The sequence below is a fragment of the Oreochromis niloticus genome, linkage group LG20 (genome assembly GCF_001858045.2).
Source record: "Oreochromis niloticus isolate F11D_XX linkage group LG20, O_niloticus_UMD_NMBU, whole genome shotgun sequence".
In the NCBI taxonomy this organism is placed as follows: Eukaryota; Metazoa; Chordata; class Actinopteri; order Cichliformes; family Cichlidae; genus Oreochromis; species Oreochromis niloticus.
In genome coordinates, this window is record NC_031984.2 from 15,407,395 (window position 1) to 15,429,831 (window position 22,437).

General features: G+C 40.3%; 1 protein-coding gene across 1 annotated transcript in view; it reads right to left on the minus strand.

The window, feature by feature from the left end:
• LOC100700254 (metabotropic glutamate receptor 7) overlaps positions 1-22,437 on the minus strand; it is a 72,182-nt gene that overhangs the window by 11,848 nt on the left and 37,897 nt on the right. Inside the window, exons 5-8 of the mRNA XM_019350229.2 lie at positions 20,161-20,298; positions 18,187-18,387; positions 11,463-11,602; positions 5,776-6,711 (exon numbers count right to left, since the gene is read on the minus strand). Coding sequence (XP_019205774.1) covers positions 5,776-6,711; positions 11,463-11,602; positions 18,187-18,387; positions 20,161-20,298 — 1,415 coding nt within the window. The remainder of the gene's footprint in view (positions 1-5,775; positions 6,712-11,462; positions 11,603-18,186; positions 18,388-20,160; positions 20,299-22,437) is intronic.

Below are 22,437 nucleotides of genomic sequence, written 5' to 3' on the forward strand. Positions count from 1 at the left end.
GGGAAATCATTTCAACCTTGGCCAATATTTAGAGGAGTTCCAAAGGCAGAGATAATCTGTGAGAGAGACAGGTTTTGGTAAAGTTTGATGATCACAAGCCTATTAAAAGATACTAGAGGAGAACACACACTGCCTGTGGAGAAGCTGAGGATCCTCCACAGCTCCTCGCGGCCTGATGCTCCCTCACAATGAAGAAAATTCGACATTGAGAGCGATGATTCTGTCAGCAACAACAGTTTCGACAACATTCAATCAAACTTTAATCACATACTCTGAGATAATGCGCATTACACGGTTCCTCAGTGACAATGCAATGCAGTCAAGTGCCTCTGGCTGGATGGCATCTGTCATGAACAGTATCTCAACTGAATTACAACAGGTAAAATCTAATATAGCGTTTTATATATTTATTCCAAATGATAGCGGAACTACAAATAATGAACGATGTGTTCATATTGTTTGGATACTTCTCTGAGACTGGTTGACATTACCAAAATAAATTATTCCCCACCTACAATATAGATGATGTCAAGGCAGTAGTGGCAGACTGTTCTTCCAGATTATATTCAATTTGAATTTGCATGCATGTTTTTTTAAGCAAAGCCTTGCAAAGATTTCAATCAATCAGTGGCCCTGCCTTAAAAGTGTAAAAGGTAATATACATAAAACCTATATTATTTTCTCTTTGCATCACAACAGTCAGGAAAGCTATGAGCAGCTTCTGCTTTGCAGCTCCCAGTGTTGCATGAATGAATAAATATATGAATTTTTAATTTCTGTGTTTGGACATTTATATGACCCATCTTTCATGGGATTATCAGACACAACAAACCAAATGTCACCTAACATCCGGATCATCCAGACTTAGATATAAGTGCTCAAACAAACGTATGCATAAGGCTCCCCAAGTATAACGCCCAAGGAGATATTTCACTATGGAAATATAAAAACACACGAGCACAGCCCATTAAAACCCAAGGCATAAATAAATCCAGGCAAATCAAACACTACTTCTGCATCCATTAGAGCCAAATGTTTTAAATGTGACCAAGTTCATATCTGCAGTCTGTAACCCATATAACGCAGTCTCTGATATAGCCATATGCCACTTTTGCCCTGCGTTCTCATGCTTTAGAAATGCATTAAAAAATGCAAAAACATTATGAAGATTAATTAAAGCTCCATTCTCATTCCGCCTCACATCTAAAACAGAAAGATTAACTTTTTTTACACAACGGTCGTCATAAATCATGATATGAAGGACAAGATAAAATGAAGTGAATTCCGCTCTTCGTCTCATTTAGCTCGTAATATTCGCAGATTCTTTCATCTTCGGTCACACCTCTGTGTCTTCCCATTTCAATATGTAATGGCAATACTCCACATCTTAACTGTGCACAGAGTGTGAAACTGATGTCACACTCCCTTCTCCCTGATAAAAAATAATGGACTAAAGTTAAAATCACAACTACAACCTTTCTTTCTTTCCATTATACTTGACCACATTTAGCTTTTCGCCTGCAGTCTGCCTCTGGTGCAATCTACTACTCAAGGTTTCATGCATAAAACAAGTGATAGGCAGGGGAATTTCACATATTATTTTCAAAAGACTCCACATCTCCGCACTAAGTGTCACATCCAACTCCTGTCAAACGCCGCTGTTTGCAGAGAGACAGGAGTTTTAGAAGATGCAATTTTACCTGCTGAAAGCTGAAGTGAAAAAGTTTTCCGCAGCATAGTTAGTCATTGCTAATGATGCTTGTCAGGACGAACCGTCCCCAAGAAGTTTATGTATTACAGGGGACATCTTACAAGAGCCTAAGAGGTTTCCACACATGTACTGAGGCATATAAGCTTCCAGTACATGGAGTTCACTTTTAAGCGTGACTGAGTCTTGTAGGTGTTTTATTAGAGTGTTTCAGTGCCTCGGGATAAATGTTTCATTATATCATCGTCCTACTCTTCTGAACTGCAAGAAATGTTCTATGTTTAAACACCAGCCCTCGTGTTTATTGGCAGAATACATTAAATCTATTTATCAGTCCTTTGCTCAGAGCAAACACTTACGGTGAGGCACTTCAGTTTTTTTGTTTTTTTTGGTGGCTGTAGCTCAGGAAGTAAAGCAGGTCATCTACTTATTTGAAGGTTGGTGGTTCGATCCTTGGCTCCTCCAGTCTGCATGCCAAATGTTCTTGGGCAAGATCATAACCCCAAGATCATAAGTTGCTCTCCAATGCATCCACTGGAGTATGAATGCGTTTGAATGGTAGATAGAAGCACTTAAGCATATAAAATAGTGCTTGTGTGAATGGGTGAATGAGGCATGTTGTATAAAGTGCTTTGGGCGCTCCGGCAGAGTAGAAAAGCGCCACTTAAGAATCCGTCCTATCATATCTATTACCTGAACTGTTTATACCTATATAACAGTTTCAAATAGAAATATATAGTTTTTCACAACATATAAAATCACCAGCCACTATATTAGTTAGACGTGTTCAACAGCTTGATGATGCAAACATCTAATCAGACAATCGCACAACAACAACCAAATGCATTTAGACATTTAGACACGGTAAAGACAACCTGCTGAAGAACACCAGAATGGGGGAAAAAATCGATTTAAGTGACTTTGAATGTGGGAAGGTTGTTGGTCCCAGGCAGGCTGGTCTGAGTATTTCAGAAACTGCTGATTTACTGTGATTTTCCCACACAACCATCTCTAGGGTGTACAGGGAATGGTCTGAAAAAGAGAAAATATCCAGTGAGCGGTAGTTCTCAGGGAGAAAATGCCTTGTTGGTGCCAGAGCTCAGAGGAGAGTGGTTGGACTGCTTTAAATGGATAGGAAGAGAACCATAACTCAAATAACCATTCATTACAACCAGCGTATGCAGAAGGGCATCTCTGAATGCACAACATATGAAACCTTGAAGCAGATGGGCTACAGCAGCAGACGACCACATGAGTGCTGCTCCTGTCAGTTAAGTACAGGTAAAGTGAGGCTACAATTTTCACAAGCTCACCAAAACTGGACAAGAGAAAATTGGAAAAATGTTGCTTTAACATGAAAGCATGGATGCTTCCTGCCTTCCATCAACAGTTCAGGTTGCTAGTGGTGTTTGGACAGGTTTTCTTGGCACACTTTGGGGTTCTTAGTCCTGACTGGGCATTGTTTAAACACCACAGCCTACCTGACTACTGTTGCTGACCCCGTCCAAGTTTTTATGACCACAGTGTGCCCATCTGACCCGTGTCACAAAGCTCAAGTTTACTGAACATGACAACGAGTTTACTGTGCTCAAATAACCTCCACAGTTACCAGATCTCAATCCAATAGAGCACCTTGGAACAGGAAACACATCATGGATGTGCAGCTGACACTATCATGTCAATATGGACCAAATTCTCTGGGGAATGTTTCCAGCACCTTATTGAATTTATGTCACAAAGAATTATGGCAGTTCTTAAGGCAAAAGGAAGTCCAACCCAATACGATCCGCGTGTAGCTAAAAAAAATCAGTCTGGCTGTTCAAAGTATTTTCTCATTTATGCCGTGATAAAAAGTGAACTTAATTTTCCCTCAGTAAAAACCTTTGACTCTAATATGTCAACAAAATGTCACAAGAATAAGTAGGATTTATCCAATATTCATGTAGCTGTAATGGTAATATCCGCAGATTAACAGATATGTAAATAGATAATGCATCGTTTACATATTTAAACCCTTATTTTCAATACACTTTTTTGAAATAATAAACTGGAGAGATTTCATGCTGATTTGATCTGGATGCAGGTGACTCTCATAGTCATTAACTTGAGAGCGATGAGTATCCGGCTGAGCACATGCAGGTGCACAGTAGATGCTCAGTGATCTTTAGTGTTTTTGCGTGGTTTTTCTCTACGATGCCTGAATGGGCAAACACGGGGAGGGGTTGTCACAGGTGTGGGAAATGAGGGTATCTAAATGGTGTGGGCTTTAAGAAATTCCACTCCTGCTGCAAAACAACATTAGGTCAAAGCGTCAAAGGGATTATCAGCTGGTGTCATGTCAGCCTGGTATTATTAAAAAGCATTTGATATTTGAAAGAGAGATTAGTCATATATGACTGGTTGCGTGGCCACATCTGCACATGAAAAGACAACAGGGCAAGGTATTAGAAAGTGAGGATGCGCTCAAATGTGTCACGCTGAGACTCATTTAGCCTCCAATTGTATATTTCCACGCATATCTAAACACAAGCAATTACACACATGGCACCGATCTAATCCAATCCCCTAATTACACTATTTCTGTATTTTGACATTACTTACAGGGAGGTAATCATATAGGCATCCTCTGAGCCAGTAAGTACAGTTTAAGCAGAAAGAGATGTGAGGAAAGCGGGCTGAAAACTTAAGCATAAGTCGGCTGAAAAGACAGAAAAGTTAGCATCCCTTCAACTTGACTTCACTGCAGCTTTTGCAAGGGATTTTATCAAGACATGCTCGGGCACTTCTCACTAGCAGTGGCTGGGGAGTAAGCAGAAATGCACCCTCAAAGGCCATTACGCCAAGCTGCTGCAGTGTGAACCGGAGGTGTGTGCGAGGCAATGATCCAGTGCGAAGAAAGAGTTAACTGCATAAGGGGGAAAGATAAACACATTACTGCTTTGCTAGTCGCCGCAAGTAACATAATGAACTCCTAATCGCTGCTGAGGGTGTAATTCATCTATGAAATCAGCAGCAAATTGAGATGAGGAAAATCAGCTTCTGATCCATCTCATGTGGTAGCTTAGCAGGAAGGATATTGAACGGCGTGCCTCTCAAAAGGTTAGGAGCAACACTTTCCTGTCAGCATCGATATTCTGTCAGTGGAAAACTTCTCCTTGGCTTCGTCTCGTACTCACGGGCCTGCTGAGCAGCACGCGCGTCCAGCGGATGAATGTATTTGTATTCTGCGCAGCGCTGGCCAGATAAGCAATGACTAGCAGAGAAGGTCAGAGTGTCATATTCTCAATCAACTCCAGTAGCACACAATGTCAACTGCTTTGTTGAGTAGAGTGCAGCTGTCAAGAGATGGAATGTGTTGAATCAAACTTCTATTTACCCCCTCATTTCTCTCTGCATTCCTTCTCCTCTTGGTCCTCATCGTTCTCGTCTTCCACCTTTCCACCTGCCCAAACTGCTTGTCTCCCTCTCCAGAATAAAGCATAATAGTATATGTTGGGCCCCAGGCGTGAGAGCTAAGATAATAGCATCTGCAGCTGCCAGCATCCCCTTCTGTATCCCTTTCAGGCATTCAAGGATTCTGGTGCTTACCATCATTCCTTCCTTTGTCTTTACATGTCTATTCCCTGAATGTCTAAACTATGTAAATATGAACTCAAAAAGAAAAGAAATCCATAAATCACATAGTCACTAAATGTATGTGTGTGTTTGTGTTTGCACGAATATGCACATACATGAATATGTTTGAACAAGATAAAAACGGGGCCAAAGAAATCCAACCATCCATCCATCCTCTTCTGCTTATCATTATCAGGGTCGCAGGGGGGGCTGGAGCCTATCCCAGCTATCATACAGCAACAGGCAAGGTACATCCTGGACAGGTCGCAGAGAGACAGATAACCATTTGCACTCGCATTCACATCTATGGGCAATTTAGATTCACCAATTAACCTAACTCCACTACTGGGGGATAGTGGGGCCAAAGAAATGAAAGTGACATTTGTGAGGAGGGAGAGAGAGACAGACAAAAGAGAAGTCTGGTGACAAAGAGAGAGAGAGAAATGACTCACCTTCTCCGCTGACTGTGCTGTGCCAAAGAAAATCGGGATGAAGGCCAGCCAGACGATGCAAGTTGTGTACATAGTAAAACCAATGGGTTTGGCTTCATTGAAGTCTTCTGGTACATCCCTGGTCTTGATAGCGTAGATAGTGCAGGTCACCATCAGCAGGATGCTGTAACCCAGTGAGCAGATTATCTGTAGGTCTGTGATGTCACACTTGAGCACTCCGCGGGCCAGCCTGGGGTTTATGGTTTTCTGTTCATCGTAGTCGATGATAGTGTTTGGAGGGTCAACAGCAAACCACACCAGCACCCCCAGCAGCTGCACGCAGATTAGACTGGAAGTGATAGCAATCTGGGAGGTGGGGCTGATGAAGCGAGGGGCTGTCACTGTCTGCTTCCCCTGCTCGAAGATCCGATAAATACGGTTGGTCTTAGTAAGCAGTGCGGCGTAGCTGATGCACATGCCCAGGCCCAGAAAGATCCTCCTGAAGGCACACACGGCTACGTCAGGCTTGGCAATCATGAGGAACGTAATGATGTAACACAGGAAGATGCCAGTTAGCAAGACGTAGCTCAGTTCTCTGCCTGATGCCCGCACGATAGGCGTGTCATTGTAGCGGATGAAAGTTGCCATGACAAAGATGGTGGCGATGATGCCAAGCATGGCCAGGAAGACGGGGATAATTGCCCAAGGGGAATGCCACTCCAGCTTGACAATGGGGATAGGTTGGCAGCTTGTTCTGTTGGAGTCCGGCCTCATGTCATAGGCACACAGTCTGCAGGAAGTTTCATCGTACTGGTACTGGTAGCCATCGCAAAGCTCACAGTGCCAACAGCACGGCATGCCCTTTACTTTCTTCTTCCTCTCTCCAGTTTTGCAGGGGAGACTGCACACAGAGATAGGCACCTCCTGCTCCCCATCTGGCCACTGAAGCTCCTCCAGCTGGGAAAGATGTGACACACCACAGGATAAGGGGTTAGCAACAGTGAGATAAGCAAGTGATACCATGTGGGTATTGGTAAGCAGCTGTATTTTGAGGCAACATAGCATTAAATTATGATTTTCCTTATTTTCTGCCATAAATATACACTGTTACAAGGGTGGATACTCATAATAAACACGGCCAAAGTGTTTGAAAGCTTTTAGTAATCCCCTGAACTAAAAGCCCCCTTGATGTATTGAGACAGTTAATAAGCTGTCTTATCGCATCATATTAACTTCTCACTTGTTACTATATTCTCAAGCTTATGAAGTTGCATCGCAAAAACAAAGTTCAATGCAGTCTAAACGGTAGGGGGGGGAAAACGTGTAGAAAAAAAACGATTAACCTAATACAGCACAACATCTTTCCTGCCAATTTCTTAGAGGGATTGCCTTTTCTAATACTTGAAAGTAATTGAAATCACCATGGCAACAGAGCCTACCTTTGTTCAGTGAAATAAAAATAAAGTGATGTGAAATGCAAAAGACATTATGTTTTAATACAGGAGCCAGTGAGGTATGAAATACGTGATGAGAAGGAAGGAGAATGGGATTTGGGATTGCAAAATGCTTCGGTTAGACTTTGCACAGCCATTTCTAGTTATGATTGAAAAGTGCAGTATACAGACACACTATCTGAAGGTCTAAACCAAAGAGGCCCAGAGGTGTTTCATGATTCAAGCTCAAACTATAGCTTCGATGTACAAGCCAGCCCTTAAAAAAAAAAATCCAAGAAGAAATAGAATTTTTAAGACTCTTACATATTTTGCTAGGGAGTTAAAAAAAAAAACTTTCAAAGTACTCTGAGCTGATCTTTTTATTTATTATGAAAGTGTACTGATCCATGACTTTAAAAGAAGCAGAAGATAAAAGATACACCAACACGGTTTCGCGGCAATATCAGTCATCAGCAGTATCACGGAACTAAACCGAGTCCACCAAAAACAAAAGGCATTCGTATTCTGCGGTGCAAGTTTTAAGCTTTTTAATTGAATTCTGCTTCGATCTAAAACATGCTTTGAGTCGAGGTGTATAGAGCAACGTAACAATCACAATCACATGTTGGTAAGACTGTACATGAAAATGAAGAGGGATTGAATTTAGTGATTATTTTTGTAGCATGCTTTGATGTTAAGTGTATTCATGACTTAAAGACTCCCCGTTGAGTTTCTGACTTCCTTGTTGTTGCGTGTCCTCATTTTGTTTGTCTCAAGTGTACTCATAAAGACGCACACCAATATGCATGTGTAGTTTAGCCGACGTGTTCCTACTGTTTCACTTATCCGGTGATGACAAAGAAGACAATCGGTTGTTTAAGGGAGATGCACATACATTATAGACTTTTTTCTCCTGGCCCATTACAGGCCTTCGGGGTTGGCCATAACTGTGCCAGAAATCATGCGATTACTTCCAGAGTCACAATTTTGACTGCTTAAGTGCTTTTGCACTGAGAAGTAAGGCTAAATGCAGTGCATCACATTTTCCTGGCTCGTGCAATCATAACTGTCAAAATTTGAGTGTGGAGAACTGCACACATCTCACACTCAAGGGCTGTCAGCTTGGCCACCAAACAGCTTTTACCGAGAAAGATCGTGAGCACTGATGCCAGTGCAGAGCGAGCTAACAATGAAAGATTTACTAGATTTACTTTTTATTTTAGGCATTGACTTTGCTGGTGTTGTGGCATTGATAGTGTGTACAGGTGTTAAAATGGTTTTCTTCACTGCAGAAGAAGTTAGTACTACATTTGGTTAAATGCTCAACTTGTGAACGCGATCGAGACAGTCATAGTTAAATGCTGCCGTTGTCATTTCCCATAATTTCGCGACACCTCCCTGTCAAATTAATTCTCTCAACATATTTTCCTTTTTTTGTGGTTTGTTTTTTTGAACCATTTGATCAACAAGAATGCATTTGATGCTTGACTTGATAAGATAATAATATCTGCATTACAATGAGGGTGATTATCACTGACGTGCCATTTATTAGACTTCAGCGATACGCACAGTGCGTTTTAGTCAGTCGGACTGAATGTTTGTTTTTACAGAAAACTCTACAAGGCAGCATCAAAGACCAGCAACATTTAGGAAAATATGATCTCTTATTTTCTTATTTACTTATTTATTTTTGACTCACCTGCTCATTAAATATGAAGATTGAGCCTGCAGCCTGTTATCTTAACTTAAACCAGAGACATCACATCTAATACTTATGTGACTGCCAGACACAAGAAATCCTTCATCATCCGCAAACATCAATTTATCAAATGTATCATTTGTTTTCTTTTTTTGTAAGGTTTAGAGAAACAAGATATAATGAGACAGTTAGTGAAATCTTTTTTTTTTGTCTTTGCTTCCTGCAGCTCAAACATTTCTAAGGAAATATTTTGACATTTTTGAAAATACACTTTTTGTTGCAGTCTTTCTGTAGACTCAAATGGGCTTTAACATATAAACAAAACCAAAAACACTTGTTACAAGCTTCAAACACTTATGGCTTTACGGTCAGACTCTTTAAGATTAACATGGATTTTTTTATTTTAAACTGCACCAGGTGCAAATACCACCACATATGACATGAGTCTGGCATCGCCTCAGGTGATAGCATCACCTCCTCCACATGTGGCAACTGCCATTAATTGCACATGCAGAAATGCACCCCACTCGCACACAAACGCGCACTCTCACACAGCTGCAGTGTGTTTGCGATGTGTGCACCTGTATGACGAATGTGTTGTTTCTGTGCTGTCTGGGTAGATTATCATCTGCCATTTATCTGAGGGCATGAAGGTGCCACTTGTTATTTGGACAATGAATGGTGCTCTCTGGAAAACCTCCCGATTACACACAGTGTGGAAACAGTAATGAGACCAACAGCTCTGTTGCCATGGAGACCAGAAACAAGATTTTTGACACCTTGGACTTGCTATGGAGGCTGCTATTTGGGTTTTGTTTTATTTGTTAATTTTACAGTTAATTTGAGTTTCTGTGAGCTGGAACAGCATCGCATTGAATTTCTTTATTGATCATCGCAGAGTGTATCAGGGTGCTCATTCCAGGGAAACCTTTAAATTAGACGGCGCTTACAGAACGCAGTAACACCTTCTTTTCTTTTTTTTCTGCATTGGGATATAATTGTATTGTAACAGCATTTGGTTTGTAATCACACTAAAACAGAACGAAGCAGAAATCTCCAGCAGCAGACGTTGTTCCACCTGTTCTATCAAATGCATTTGGTTTAGTTTAATTCTTGTCATCCCGAGAACCATTATGCAAATGTTGACTCATCGGTATGTAAATGTCATGCTTTTTTTTTTTTTCTTATCTGAGTTACAAAGAAATTTCAGCTCAGGTTTCATCCTATCATATGGTAAATGTCGAGCCATGTTTGCCTTGAAAAAATAAGAACTCATCAGTTTCTTTATTGCCCACATGAATCACCTGAGCCCATTTCTCGTGTTGTGACAGTGAGATCTATTACAGTGGCATGAAACCAACTCCCTGCACTTAAAAAAGCAGCTGCAGCCTCCAGCTTTGCACCTAAAACCTATATTAGACAGTAGGTGAATTTAAGTTCCAAATACAAAATCCATGTTGCTATTCCATGGGTTCAACTTTCATTTGGATGTGCCAAAAATGTCAAATAACTCACACATGCACATATTTTTAGATTAATATCCTTCCCTTTCCCTGTAACGCACCCAGAGCCGTCATACGGTTTAACTTGTACTTTCATTTCGTCTGATAAAATGTGATCATAGACTTTCATCATGTAGTGCAGGAAAGCTAACGAACTGCAGTAGGAACACGGAAGGTGTGTATTTCAGGTGTCACCTTCCAGCGACATCTTTGGTAGCTCTCTGCTGCCACAACACAGAGTATACGGACTGACATAAGTTAGCTTCCACTCTGCACCCTCAGTCCTACAGAAGATGCAGTGAAAGAATAATGATATGCAACATCAGTGAGAGCTCAGCTAGCTGGTTTTCTTTTTACTTCCTTCCTTCTTTTTTAATATTGAACTCCCAAATCGTGTTGCTTCTGATGTATTAGTCTTGCCCAAACATTCTTTCACTGGTGGAAACATATCAGATCTTTTTAATAACATACTAAATGTGACCAACTAAAATCCTTTTATCCCTTTTCATGCACTAGATTTAAAATAGTCTGGTTTCCCTGCATATTTTTTCTTTCCTATTAAAAAAGCAGCTTTCAGGATATTTGATAACTTTTAACAGAACCAAGTTTCAATTATGGTTATAAACATTTTTTTATTAAATAAAGTCTAAAGTAATTTTATGTAGGACTTTGGAATATGTTTAACATTTGGCTTACATTAGAGAGCAACACATCAATTGAAATGTGTGTGCGCATTTCTCTATTTGTTGCTGGAGGAAAATATAAGACCTGAAAATGATGAAATATTGTCTGCTGGGTAAAGCAAACACTTTATTTTGCATGTTAAATTGCACACGCTCATTTTCTGCACCTGAAATACATCAATCAGAGTGGAAGTAAAAATGTCTGCACCTGATTTGTTTCTATAGTTGAGATGCAAAAAAATGCACACCTTGAGAGATTTCAATTTTGGAAAACACAAAGTCCTCATGCTGTGGTGGAATCGGCACCTACATATCCTGTATCATCACGCATGCCAACATTTGCAAACGCATGCCTCTTGTCTGTTTCATCAGTGGCTGTAAATCATCATACCCTGAGCTGGAGGTTCTCCACCCACTGCCCTACCACTTTATACTCTGGGGTAGAGGAGTTGGTCATCTGGAACTGGAACAGGTCATAGCGTCCTGGAGCATCGCCGTTCTTGTTAAACACAACAGAGGTGCCGGCACTGCCTGTGCAGAGCAAAGCAACAGAGAAGATGCAAAAAAAAAAAAAAGTGTTAGACGTTGGTGTGAAAAACAACAAACAAAAAACCCTTTACCTCGTTGCTCCCGACTCCTTGGTGGCCTACAAGGACAAAGCAAAGGAGTGTGTGCGCCTTTCTCCAAATATAAACCTCCAAAAACAAAGACCCATATCTTGAACCTTTGTGATAATAACAGACAAAAAAAGCTAGAAAGCTACTAAGCTCCCTACTGACCACTATAACACTTTCTTACCTGCTTCCTATTCATCATCACGCCTGCACAATGCCCATTGGCAGAATATATTCTCACATTTAAAACATGGTTAGTCATGTGGACTCTCAACTCTAATATCAAGAACTGGCTGCTGCTCCTTAAAAACAGTGCACACCTCCGCAGATTAAAAGTAGTGCTGCATTTCAGTCACACTCTGGTCAACAACTGGGGACGTAAGGAGGACAAACAGGTCAGCCAAAGCATCTTCCAGTCCCCATCTGCTCTCAGTGTGCAGCATCCAGGCTTAAGCGGGGCCCTGAAGATTTCACTAATTAGCTTCCAGACGACTGTGGACATCTGAAACATTTAAATATCTAAGGTTTTTCTTATTTGAACTTCTGCAGGCTCTCGAGCCTGTCAGTTATTTTAACACTGGTACACGTGTTAATGTGTGCACATTTTAATGCAAATGCCAGTCAACGTGAGTTCTCCTTTACAGCAGGGAGCGCTGAATGACATTAGCGGAATAAAGGTTGTACTTTATTTTATACATGAGGTCTGCATTGTTGATGAGGTCATTTCTACCACCTCACAATGCAGGAGGGAATGAAAAAAAAACTGCTGCATTTCACAAGTCTGTTCACCTTGGCAAAGCATACAGTGGTTCACATGCACGGATGGCGATACCATTTTTGAAATGGGACAGGGGGAGTCTGATGACATTTGGCATGGGAATTAAGTACTTTAATAGCTCTGGCTATAATAAGTGAAGAGAATGGACCATGAGCATATGTCCACAACACTTTGGGAACATGTTGTTTTTTGTAACTAGAACAGAGCTTGTGGCTTTTGGATGGAAGGCCATCGCACCTTCTCCTTAGTTTTCAGCCAGAAGGGAATTTCATCTCCCTCCAGTTTTTTTTTTTTTTTTTCCAAGGACATTTGTCATTGAACACTCTACAAAAGTTTCAGGCTAAAAGTCTCTTGTTAAACAAGAAAGGCAGACGAGGCGAGAGAAAATCCAATTTCAGAGAACAAAATAACCAGCTTTTTAAATAAAATGCTGTGAACAAGCACCCAAATTTTCTTTTTGACTTTGTGACACTGTTGTGTATTACGAATGAAGGTTTGTGGCCCTTCCGGTGTCGTTGCACAGACACAAATCTCTCCCATTTTGCAGTTATGCAAAGTGACAACACCATATATTCCACATTAACATTACAGAAATAGCAGCAGCCATTTGACCCATTGATGTTTCAATTTAAAAGTAGAACACTAATTCATAGGCATCTGTGTGTCAGCACAGAAAATGAAGTGGGACGGGTGTTCAGAATTAATTCAAGTGTACTTGTCAAAGGCGTACTGAAAACTCTGTCGATATGAAAACCAAACCCAAACCGGGTGGGCGGCAGTCACCGTCCTGTCACTTCGGCTTCCACCAAACAGAGAGTAGACTTGTTGACACAGTGTATAAAGATGTTGACAAGGTATTGACTCCAGTGAGCAAAAGCTGTCACAGGGTTAACATTCTTACTGCACGCCCCAGCAAAAATATATAGCGTGCGCAAACACACAGTCATTCAGTAAAGTCACATGAATGATTGGGCACTTGGCGCTCAGTTTCGGCTTCAGAGCAAATAATTAAGTGGCGTTTCTGTGTGCGCAGATAAAGGGACATTAGAAATTCATTTTTATATTCTATTGCCTGATATTTTCAAGGGAACAAAATGCTTTGTGTAGAATCCTAAGCGAGAATGCTGTCTATGATGAAAGATTTATGCATTTGCATGTGGCTCTGAACTAAGACATGACAAAAGTGTACTGCTGCTGTGCAGTGCAGAGCAGTGTGGGTGGACTAGGGATCCACTGCTGTGTTTCTCTCGCATCATTATTCTCTCCTTTTTTTTTTTTTCCTTCTGCCTCTCACTCTTCAGCTCTGTGACTCCAGCACGGTGGGGAGATCAACAAAGGAGGTTTACACTCCTTGGCTCTCAAACACGCGTTAGCAGCGGCACACACACACACAGGATAATGTGCATGGTTCCAGTCTAAATGCAATAAGGGGCAGCGAGATACGCCTGACAGAGCACCAACAGAACAACCAGTTATAAAAAGGTGTGAGATACAACAGCAAGGCAGGAAGAGGCTGTGGAGACTGAAAATGGAAAATCTTATTTTTGGTTCACATGAACTTCTTTATTTGTCATTACCAAAATGAAATGAATGTTTTCTAAGGCCAAACGACAGAAAAGTCAGCATCATGAATCCAGATGGTTATCGAGGTTGGGCAACAGATTGTCAATCCAGTGCATGAATCTGCACTTGGTTAAGGCCTTCTTGAAATATTTATATTGCTCTGTCGTTTGCATATAGTCTGCTGCTTTAGTTCCACCTTAAACTCAGAGGGCTTCCTGCCTGCTGGAACTCTGCACTGCTGCCATAGCGACAGTGTTAAAGAAAGGCAGGCGGCTCTTTAGCCTTTAGCTCAATAACACAAGTTTGCTTTCACACTTTTTTAGTATAGAATTATTTATATGGCGTAATTAACCTTGTTAAATTTCATCACTGCAATGCTTAGTGTCAACCAAGTCTCACATATACATACTTTTAATGCATCGGGATAATATCACATATTACACTTAATATTTCTACTGATATAATTTAATTTTCAATGTCAAGAAATATGAAGAAAAAAAGTACTGATTTACTAAAAAGTATTATCTGAAATCACAGCTTTCATACTGAAATCAACTTCTGCAGCCAGAGCCTTGCATTTTTTTCAGTTCCTCAGTGTTTACCAAAGTCTATTTTTAATGCACTGAATATGTTGCTTCATTATGATGAGCCTTGATCTTATATACACCAGCCTGCTGTTGTAAATACCCACTATAGCACCAAACATACATTCATCTGCAATTAATACTAGTCCTTTAGTCCCTTAAATATATGTAATAGATAGAATATTTTCTTAAAAACATTAAACGTTTGTAAAATTGCATGTTTTCAGTGACAACAGTGAGCTTGGTGATATCCTACGAGTTGAATTTTAGCATTTCATCATTTTGCAAAAATTATTTACAGAAAAGATTCTTTACGCGAAGCCTACAGGTCAGAGTTGGTCCTTTTAGTGACCATACTACTTTATTCACCCATAGTTAATGTCATACTTTTACACAGCAATGCAGGACTGGACTAATTTCTTCTGATACAGCAGCTATAGCACATTCAATCGTCCTAAAACTGACAAATACAACAATATTGAAAACTACAACAGCTATTTCACTGATGGTTAAAAAACTGTAAAGAAGCAGAAAATAAAAACTCCATCCTCTGAATAGACGCATTTCAAATACTAACAAAAACTGTTTGATTCCCTTTTTCCTGTGCAGCCCTCAGTCAAATGCTGCCTCCCAAAATTGGCACTCATTCATTAAAACTTGGTTCTCAAAGTTTTGATGAATGCTTATTTGCAATAACAAATTTTTAAAGCAATTTAGTTTGGTCTGTTGTTGCCTGGATGATTGCAGTGTGTCATTAAATGTTTGTCTTCGCTCTACCTTAGTTAGTGTTTTGTCCTCTCTCTCTATGCTCTCTTTTTCTTTCCTCTTGTCTTTCCCTCCCCCCTCGACCGATCACAGCAGATGGCTGCCCCTCCCTGACCCTGTTTCTGCCAGAGGCTTCTTCCTGTTAAAAGGTAGTTTTTCCTTCCCGATATCCCCAATATACCTATAAGTGCTTTCTTATATTTCTTAATTGATAGGGTTTTCTACACGATAGTCTTTAACTCACACCCTGACGTGACAGCTGATGTGATTTGGGGCAACATAAATAAACCTGAATTGAACTGAAATGAACTGGATAAAAAAGCAAAGCAAATTACAGCTCTGTGGGAAAGATTAAAAATGGGAATATTTTGCTGCAAGAGACATAAAAATCCCCCAAAAAACAGAAGACAACTGCGACACAAAGAAAGAACTGCGTTGCTCGGTGTATTACTACTTAAATAACAAAACACTGCATAATTATGGGATTGTTGTGAAAACCGTTAACTCTTCCCTAACACACGCCTTCTGTTTTGACTGAAAATGACATTGGGGGGATGGGATGTGACTGAACAAACAACCTTATTTGAATAGATGCCAACTAACACGAACAACAGGATCTCTGAGCGAATAATGAAATGAAATGGAAATTTAGTCTGATTACCACGCTAGAAATTTAATTGTTCAAATTCCTGGAGCTACACGTGAATTAATAACAGCACTAAATATGCGCTGCAGGTTCAACGAAAATCAGAGGGTTGATCTCTGTTTTAGAATAATGAATGCATTCATCTGAAAAAAAAGAAGACTTGTGAAACTTTTATCTACTTAAATTTGCAGTAAAATAATATGCTGTAAAATATGCAGTAAAATAATATGCGCATATTACTGTCTGAGTCATGCTTTTAAATAAATTAATCTAATGTTCCTGTTAATTTTCAGTTATAAGATGTATGTTTAAAAGGCTGGGTCTCCATCCATCCATACATCTATCTATCCATTTTCGTATGCTTATCAATTTAGGCTCGTGGGGGTGCTGGTGCCTGTCGTGAGGTGAAGGGTGGGGTTCACCCTGAACAGGTTACCAGCTCATATTCACACCCGGCCAATTTCGTACCACTAAATAAACTACAGTGCTTCTGGGCTGTGGGAGGAAGCCTGAGTACCCTGAGAGAACCCACTCACAAGCTAGGTAGCCTGTGGATTTGAACCTAGAATCCACAGGAGAGGATATGCCCCTCCTAAAAAAAAAGAAAAGAAAAGAAAAGAAAAGGAAATACTGCAATCTTAGGTAAATCCTTAGTACAATGTGTCTTCTGAGTAATGTAGCCAGAGGTACGCTATTCCTACATATACTACACTGCAGGATTTTGTCATACTACTTAAGGAAAGTGACATTTTGATCCGGGTCCACTTCTAAAGTTTTGAGAGAAGATTATAGCCGTGCTTGAATCACTAGGATCTAAAAGCTAGCCGAATCTTATCTAGAACATTTTGTGAAGACACCGTGTACTTCAAAAGAGCCTTTAATGATCACAGGCTGACATACATGCCAGCAGATTTGTAATGACAAAGGTTTCTATGTTTTAAATTCGTCTCCCAGTCGGCTCTCTTCTTCCCTTGCTCTCTGCATTTTAGAACAGCTGTCATTAAAAGCCGTTCAGCATTAATTGTTAAGGATCCTCTGATTTCTGCACAGGGATGAATAATGTAGTTATTCAAGCACAGGTAGGCCCATTCAGTATCATATCGATGCAAAATGTTACATATCTGACACATAAAAACAGAGGAGGTAGCCTGAAATGGCTTTTATGGCCATTAAGTTAGTTTTTTTTCTTTCTAACTCACATGATGTGCACACAAAGCAACTAAAATACTCAGGAATTGAGTATTAATTAAAGGAATAGTCTGACACTCATATTTTAAATATGATTAGTGTTCTTATTGCTACAAGTTCAAAATAAAATACTTACATTATTTTTTGTCTTATAACCACTTTTACACATGCACTGCTTTCTCAATACTGGCTGTATGCTGGAAATGCAAATGTCCAACTAAGTCAGATAGGATACTAAATGGTCTTGAGTTTCCTTGGATAAAGTCAGTGAACTATCTAATTGCACTCTGGTGCGAACAGTACTGATAAATATGCAATAATCCATGTGTTTCGTCTCCTGCCTTCTCTATCCAGGCAGGTCCTCTCGTCAAACCAAAAGTAATCAGACTTGATTCTCCCAAAGCTGCCTGAAATTCATGTGTCACAACTTTTAAAGTGAGGATGTAGCTGGATAGTTTGGTTGGAAGAGTGAAAAAACAGAGGAAGCTTCTTTGTCTTTGTCGAAAACCTACCAGCACCTGTAAAGTGAACAATGCAGACCCTGCTTTGCTTTGCTATCTACCAGAGACTTTACATAGTCACTCCTCATGGCCTAGCAGTAATCCACAAAACCGTAACAAAAAAAAGACACACACTGAGAGGAACCTGGCTTTTTAAAACCACAATATGCTCAAAGATGATTAATCCATTAATGAATAAATGTTTGCACAGCTTCTCTTTCAGCTGATTCTATTATCCACTCGCTCAAGAAGAGAGCTTGAAAGATGCTGGACAGAAACCGCTTATGCTGTTAAGTAAGACAACAGCTGCAATGTTTATAAGTAGCTGATAATTGAATTTTGACATGGTTTACTCTCAGGCGTACAAGCTTTAAATGCAGTCCAAAATTCTAAACGCTTAAGCCATACCATAATTGAGTTTGTTTTTCTTACCCGCCCAGCCTGTAAACATCCGAACTTTTACAGCGTGTCACTCACCGTTGAAGCTGGTGTTGCGTATGTAGCTCAGCAGAGTTTTTCCCTCTGCTGCCTCCAACCGCGGACAAACGCCAGGATGATCAGGACATAAGTCCCGGTGCATCTTGTGGAGAGCGTGGGCCATGGCGTACACTGCGTCAATCACAAACTGCACTTTGCCTTCCTGCTCATACTTGGAGTCGATCCCGATGCGCTCCTGGCCTGAGGGAAGAAGAGGAAGAGGAAGACTAAGAGCCAAATGCATTATGAACCATTAGACGTTACATTCCTGCAGCTCTCCCTGTCATCTCCAGTTCCTTTTTTCATTCTTCAATTTGCCGTTTGTTGTTCTTACTTCAGTTTTGATTCTGAAGGAATTGCACCTAAAGCGACAATGTGGCTCAGGAAATAAGAAAACACATTTAAATCCCGAGTGGAAGCTGGATCATGAGAAAGTGTTTATGACAAATACAGCAGACTCAGATTTAATTACTACAGTGCATTAGAAAGTAATAAGCGCCTAATAATTGACCTCATTTGTCCCATCGGAAAGGTGATGAAGATCATGAACTTTAGACTCTTCTACAGGGGCCCCCCGCCCTTTGATATCCCCCTCCCGGTGCACTGCCCTTTCACTGCAGGCTGCTGTAAAGGTTCTGCCTCGTCCTGCTGCCGATACACTGACTGAATATGTAACGTACAAGCTCGACAGGATTTTTGTTGTTGTTGCAAACTGAATTGCATTTCAAAGGGTGAAATTATGGAAATTATAACAACAAAAATACTACATCTCCTTTTAATGATAATAATCATCATCATCATTATCATCATAATCGAAATATTCACACTCCTACTTAACAAACAAATAAATAAAAAAAACCTGCACCATCAAAAAGGAGACTAAAAGATGATTTCCTCCTCAGTTATAGCTGCTCACAGGAGACCTCAGTGATGATAATTGGCAATACAGCATAAGTATATAAAGAATGCAGAATATTTCAATAAAATAACGAAGCTCAAAAGCGATCTGCGCTGACATTTTAGCCCATTTCTAAGAACATACATTTCTGCCCACACATGACCTTTTTGATTTTCTGAGCTCGGTACAAGCTGCTCAATGGACAGTCTTTGCAGGGGAAAAAAAGCCTGTTGTTAGTATTTAATATTCATAAATATCAACTCAGCTTGCAGTTTGAAAAGAGCCAATATATAGACATTTGTACAGCCATTTTCAGGGTAACTGAAGAAAACATAAAAGGCATTTATAGTCATTTTACAGAGCTTTTGTGGGGCTCACCAAGTGGAAGAGTATCGTCTCTGACACATGATAAAAGACACCAAACAGGCGATTATAAAGCGAACAAAATCCTTCAGGAAACAGTAATTTGTGTCACGCTGCTATTACCATCATCACGTATGCAAGCAAGATTAATAGAGCATCCCACATCACAGGCATCATCCACATGGATAATAGATGCAGTGCAATGCCTGTCACACCGTTGGCAGGCAAGTTTAGGTAAAATGAGCATGCATCACTGTTAGAAACAAGCCTATCATTAATGCTACTAGTACTAAAGCAGAAGACATAGTTTTCTGTCACTTTCCAAGCTAAATAAATTACACTCTGGCTCAGTTACTGTGCTGAGCTGCCAAGGTGACTGTGTTAAGGGGGGAATTGAGGGATATGGGATTAAAGAGTTACAGGACATTAGCCACAAGAGCAGACAGTCTGCAACTGTAGAAAGACACGTGGTGCATTATTTTTCTATTAATAAACTCTGCCTGTCCTGCACCCGCTGGATAGAAACACCTGGTGTTAGACTTTCTGGATACACAGCAGACAAAAAAAAAAACACTAAACCCTAATCGTTTACCTGCAACTTCAAGTGCAAGCAAAAGGTCAAGTTCGAATCAACCGGACGCTGACGTGGGAGAGTGAAATTACGCATCACCTTTTTAGTGTACTGCAGAGATGCTCATAATTGGCGCATGTACCTGTGCATTTTCGGCTGGTATCCTCTTTCTTTGAGGCGCTCAGCAGCTTGCAGTTGAAGTTTTCCTCCCAAAACTCGGCAAACCAAACATTCCTGCGATTGTTCTCAAGGGTGAGTGCAGTAAAGTATTCATCAAACCCTGGAAGAGAGGAAAGAGGAGAATGGCTCAGTTCCGGACCAATTACCAACCAATTCAGGGCTAGAGGAAATGTACTGAAAGTTTTAGCTCGGTGGTGGTGGTGCAGTAGTGCTAGTTGCTAGGTGTAGGAACAACACTACTTCATCAAAATTTGACTTTAGTGGTTCCTCTTCCTCTCAAGCCCCGTGGAACTTTAATCACTTCTTTCATCTAGGAAATTACACTAATTAAAAACCAGGATGCGGAATAAATAACGCAGGGATAGTAAGTGATGCCGAAGCCCGCTTCCTCAGGCTACGAGGAGCTGTAGGTGCTGAGCAGGTTTTCTTCACTTCATAAAATCCATTACAACGGAGATGGATTGAAGGCGTGATATATTAACTTAACACACATTTCAGCAGGGCTTTGGTGCCTGTATGAAGAATCATCTTTATGAGAAATAACCTGCTGCAAACAAAAAAAAAGAAAGCCTGTGTGGTGAATTTTTTCTCTTTTCTGTGAAACTTTACCACCCAATGTGGGTCAGCGAAGCGAGCTGGGACAAAACTCCCCCGCAAGCGCCATGGTGCAGTCATTTTTTACTGTTGTTTCTGAGCAAACAGCTTTATCTACAATAGGGTTGAACCAGTTCTGGAATTCTGAGCTGACACCTATGTTTAAAATAACAATCTGGCTAATTGCTAATGGCCATATTCACGTCCTTAGTTTTGCTTTTGTTGTCATTTCCCCTGCGATAGACTGGTGACCTGTCCGGAGTGTACCTCGCCTGTCGCTCAGTCGCAGCTGCGATAACCTACAGCCCCACTGTGACCCTGCATTGGATAAGTGGAAGAAAATAGATGGATGGATGTTATTTCCCCTTTTGTGCCAGGAAAATCCAGAAATTGTCATTCCAAAAATATTGCTTTTCACTGTTTCAGAGTCTTTTAATTCTTCATAATGCCACATTCGAACATTTAAAATCAAATTGATGCGAAGCCACAGATAAATATCAGTCACTGCCACTGTTAAATGTCAGCATATTTGGCCGACAGGCTGATGTCGTCTGATATATTTTATAGCATCCCAAATGACTGGAGGAGAGTCTGAATTCCCCATTTTAATGTCACTGTGTATCCGCTCTTTGTTATCCAGTCACATTGGCTGGGTTGTGGGTAAAGGTAATAATGGCTAATCAGAGCTGAATGACTCAGCTGATTTTCCTTTCAAAGACCATCAATAATGCATGGTGGATTAATAATTTTCTCACTGCCTCCAGAGTGTACATTTGTCCTGGCTAGACCTCCCCTAATTAAGGAAAGCTTCATAAAACCCAGCCTTTCAAATTTCCTCAATTGTAATGATGAGTGGTTATTAGGACTGTGACACTGAACAGAACTTAAAATAGATGGCACATGCTGTGAATATTTCTGTGGTAAATTTTGCATGTCCTGGCAAATGAAGCTATATAATTCCCTTGTTCGCTTCCATTTTCTTCAGGGCAGACTTCTTCAAACTGCAGTTTTAAAGAATAACAGAGTCGTTAATGACATTTCATTTAGACATTAATGATATAAAATGTTAAAATAGTCAAAAAAAATAATTGTGTACTATTAAGGTTTTTCTCAAAACCACCATTAAGCGTCGCTTTTGATAATGAGGCAGTGCTTCTGTAATAATTTTAATACCTGTGATGACTTGCAGAGATGAAAAAGTTTACAGTCACTTATTTCTGTGTTTGAGAAAAGAAAAAAAAAGTCATTTTATTCTAACTGACTTTAGTTTGGTCTTGTGCAATCCACAGCCAAAGATGGGAACAAGGACACGCTGGTTCTCTGCAGGATGTCAAAAGTCATTCAGAGAGATGTAGGAAATTGTTTGCTGAAGCAGAAATACCTGATGCAGAGGGAGGTGAAGTGGGTGGAAAGAAGGTAAATAAAAGTATGTCCTTATTCTTAATAGTCTTTGAAGATTGCAGATTTTTTGATCAATATATGTTCAATGATGTTAAAGGATTTCTAGAGCATACTTTTTTCACTGTAATCCAATCTGCTGGATGAAACGACTGTTAAATGTGAAAGGGATCGTTCACTTTGATCAAACAACAGAGAACTATGATTCTGGAGCATTTTAGGATCTTTTCAGCTCATTGATTGGGTT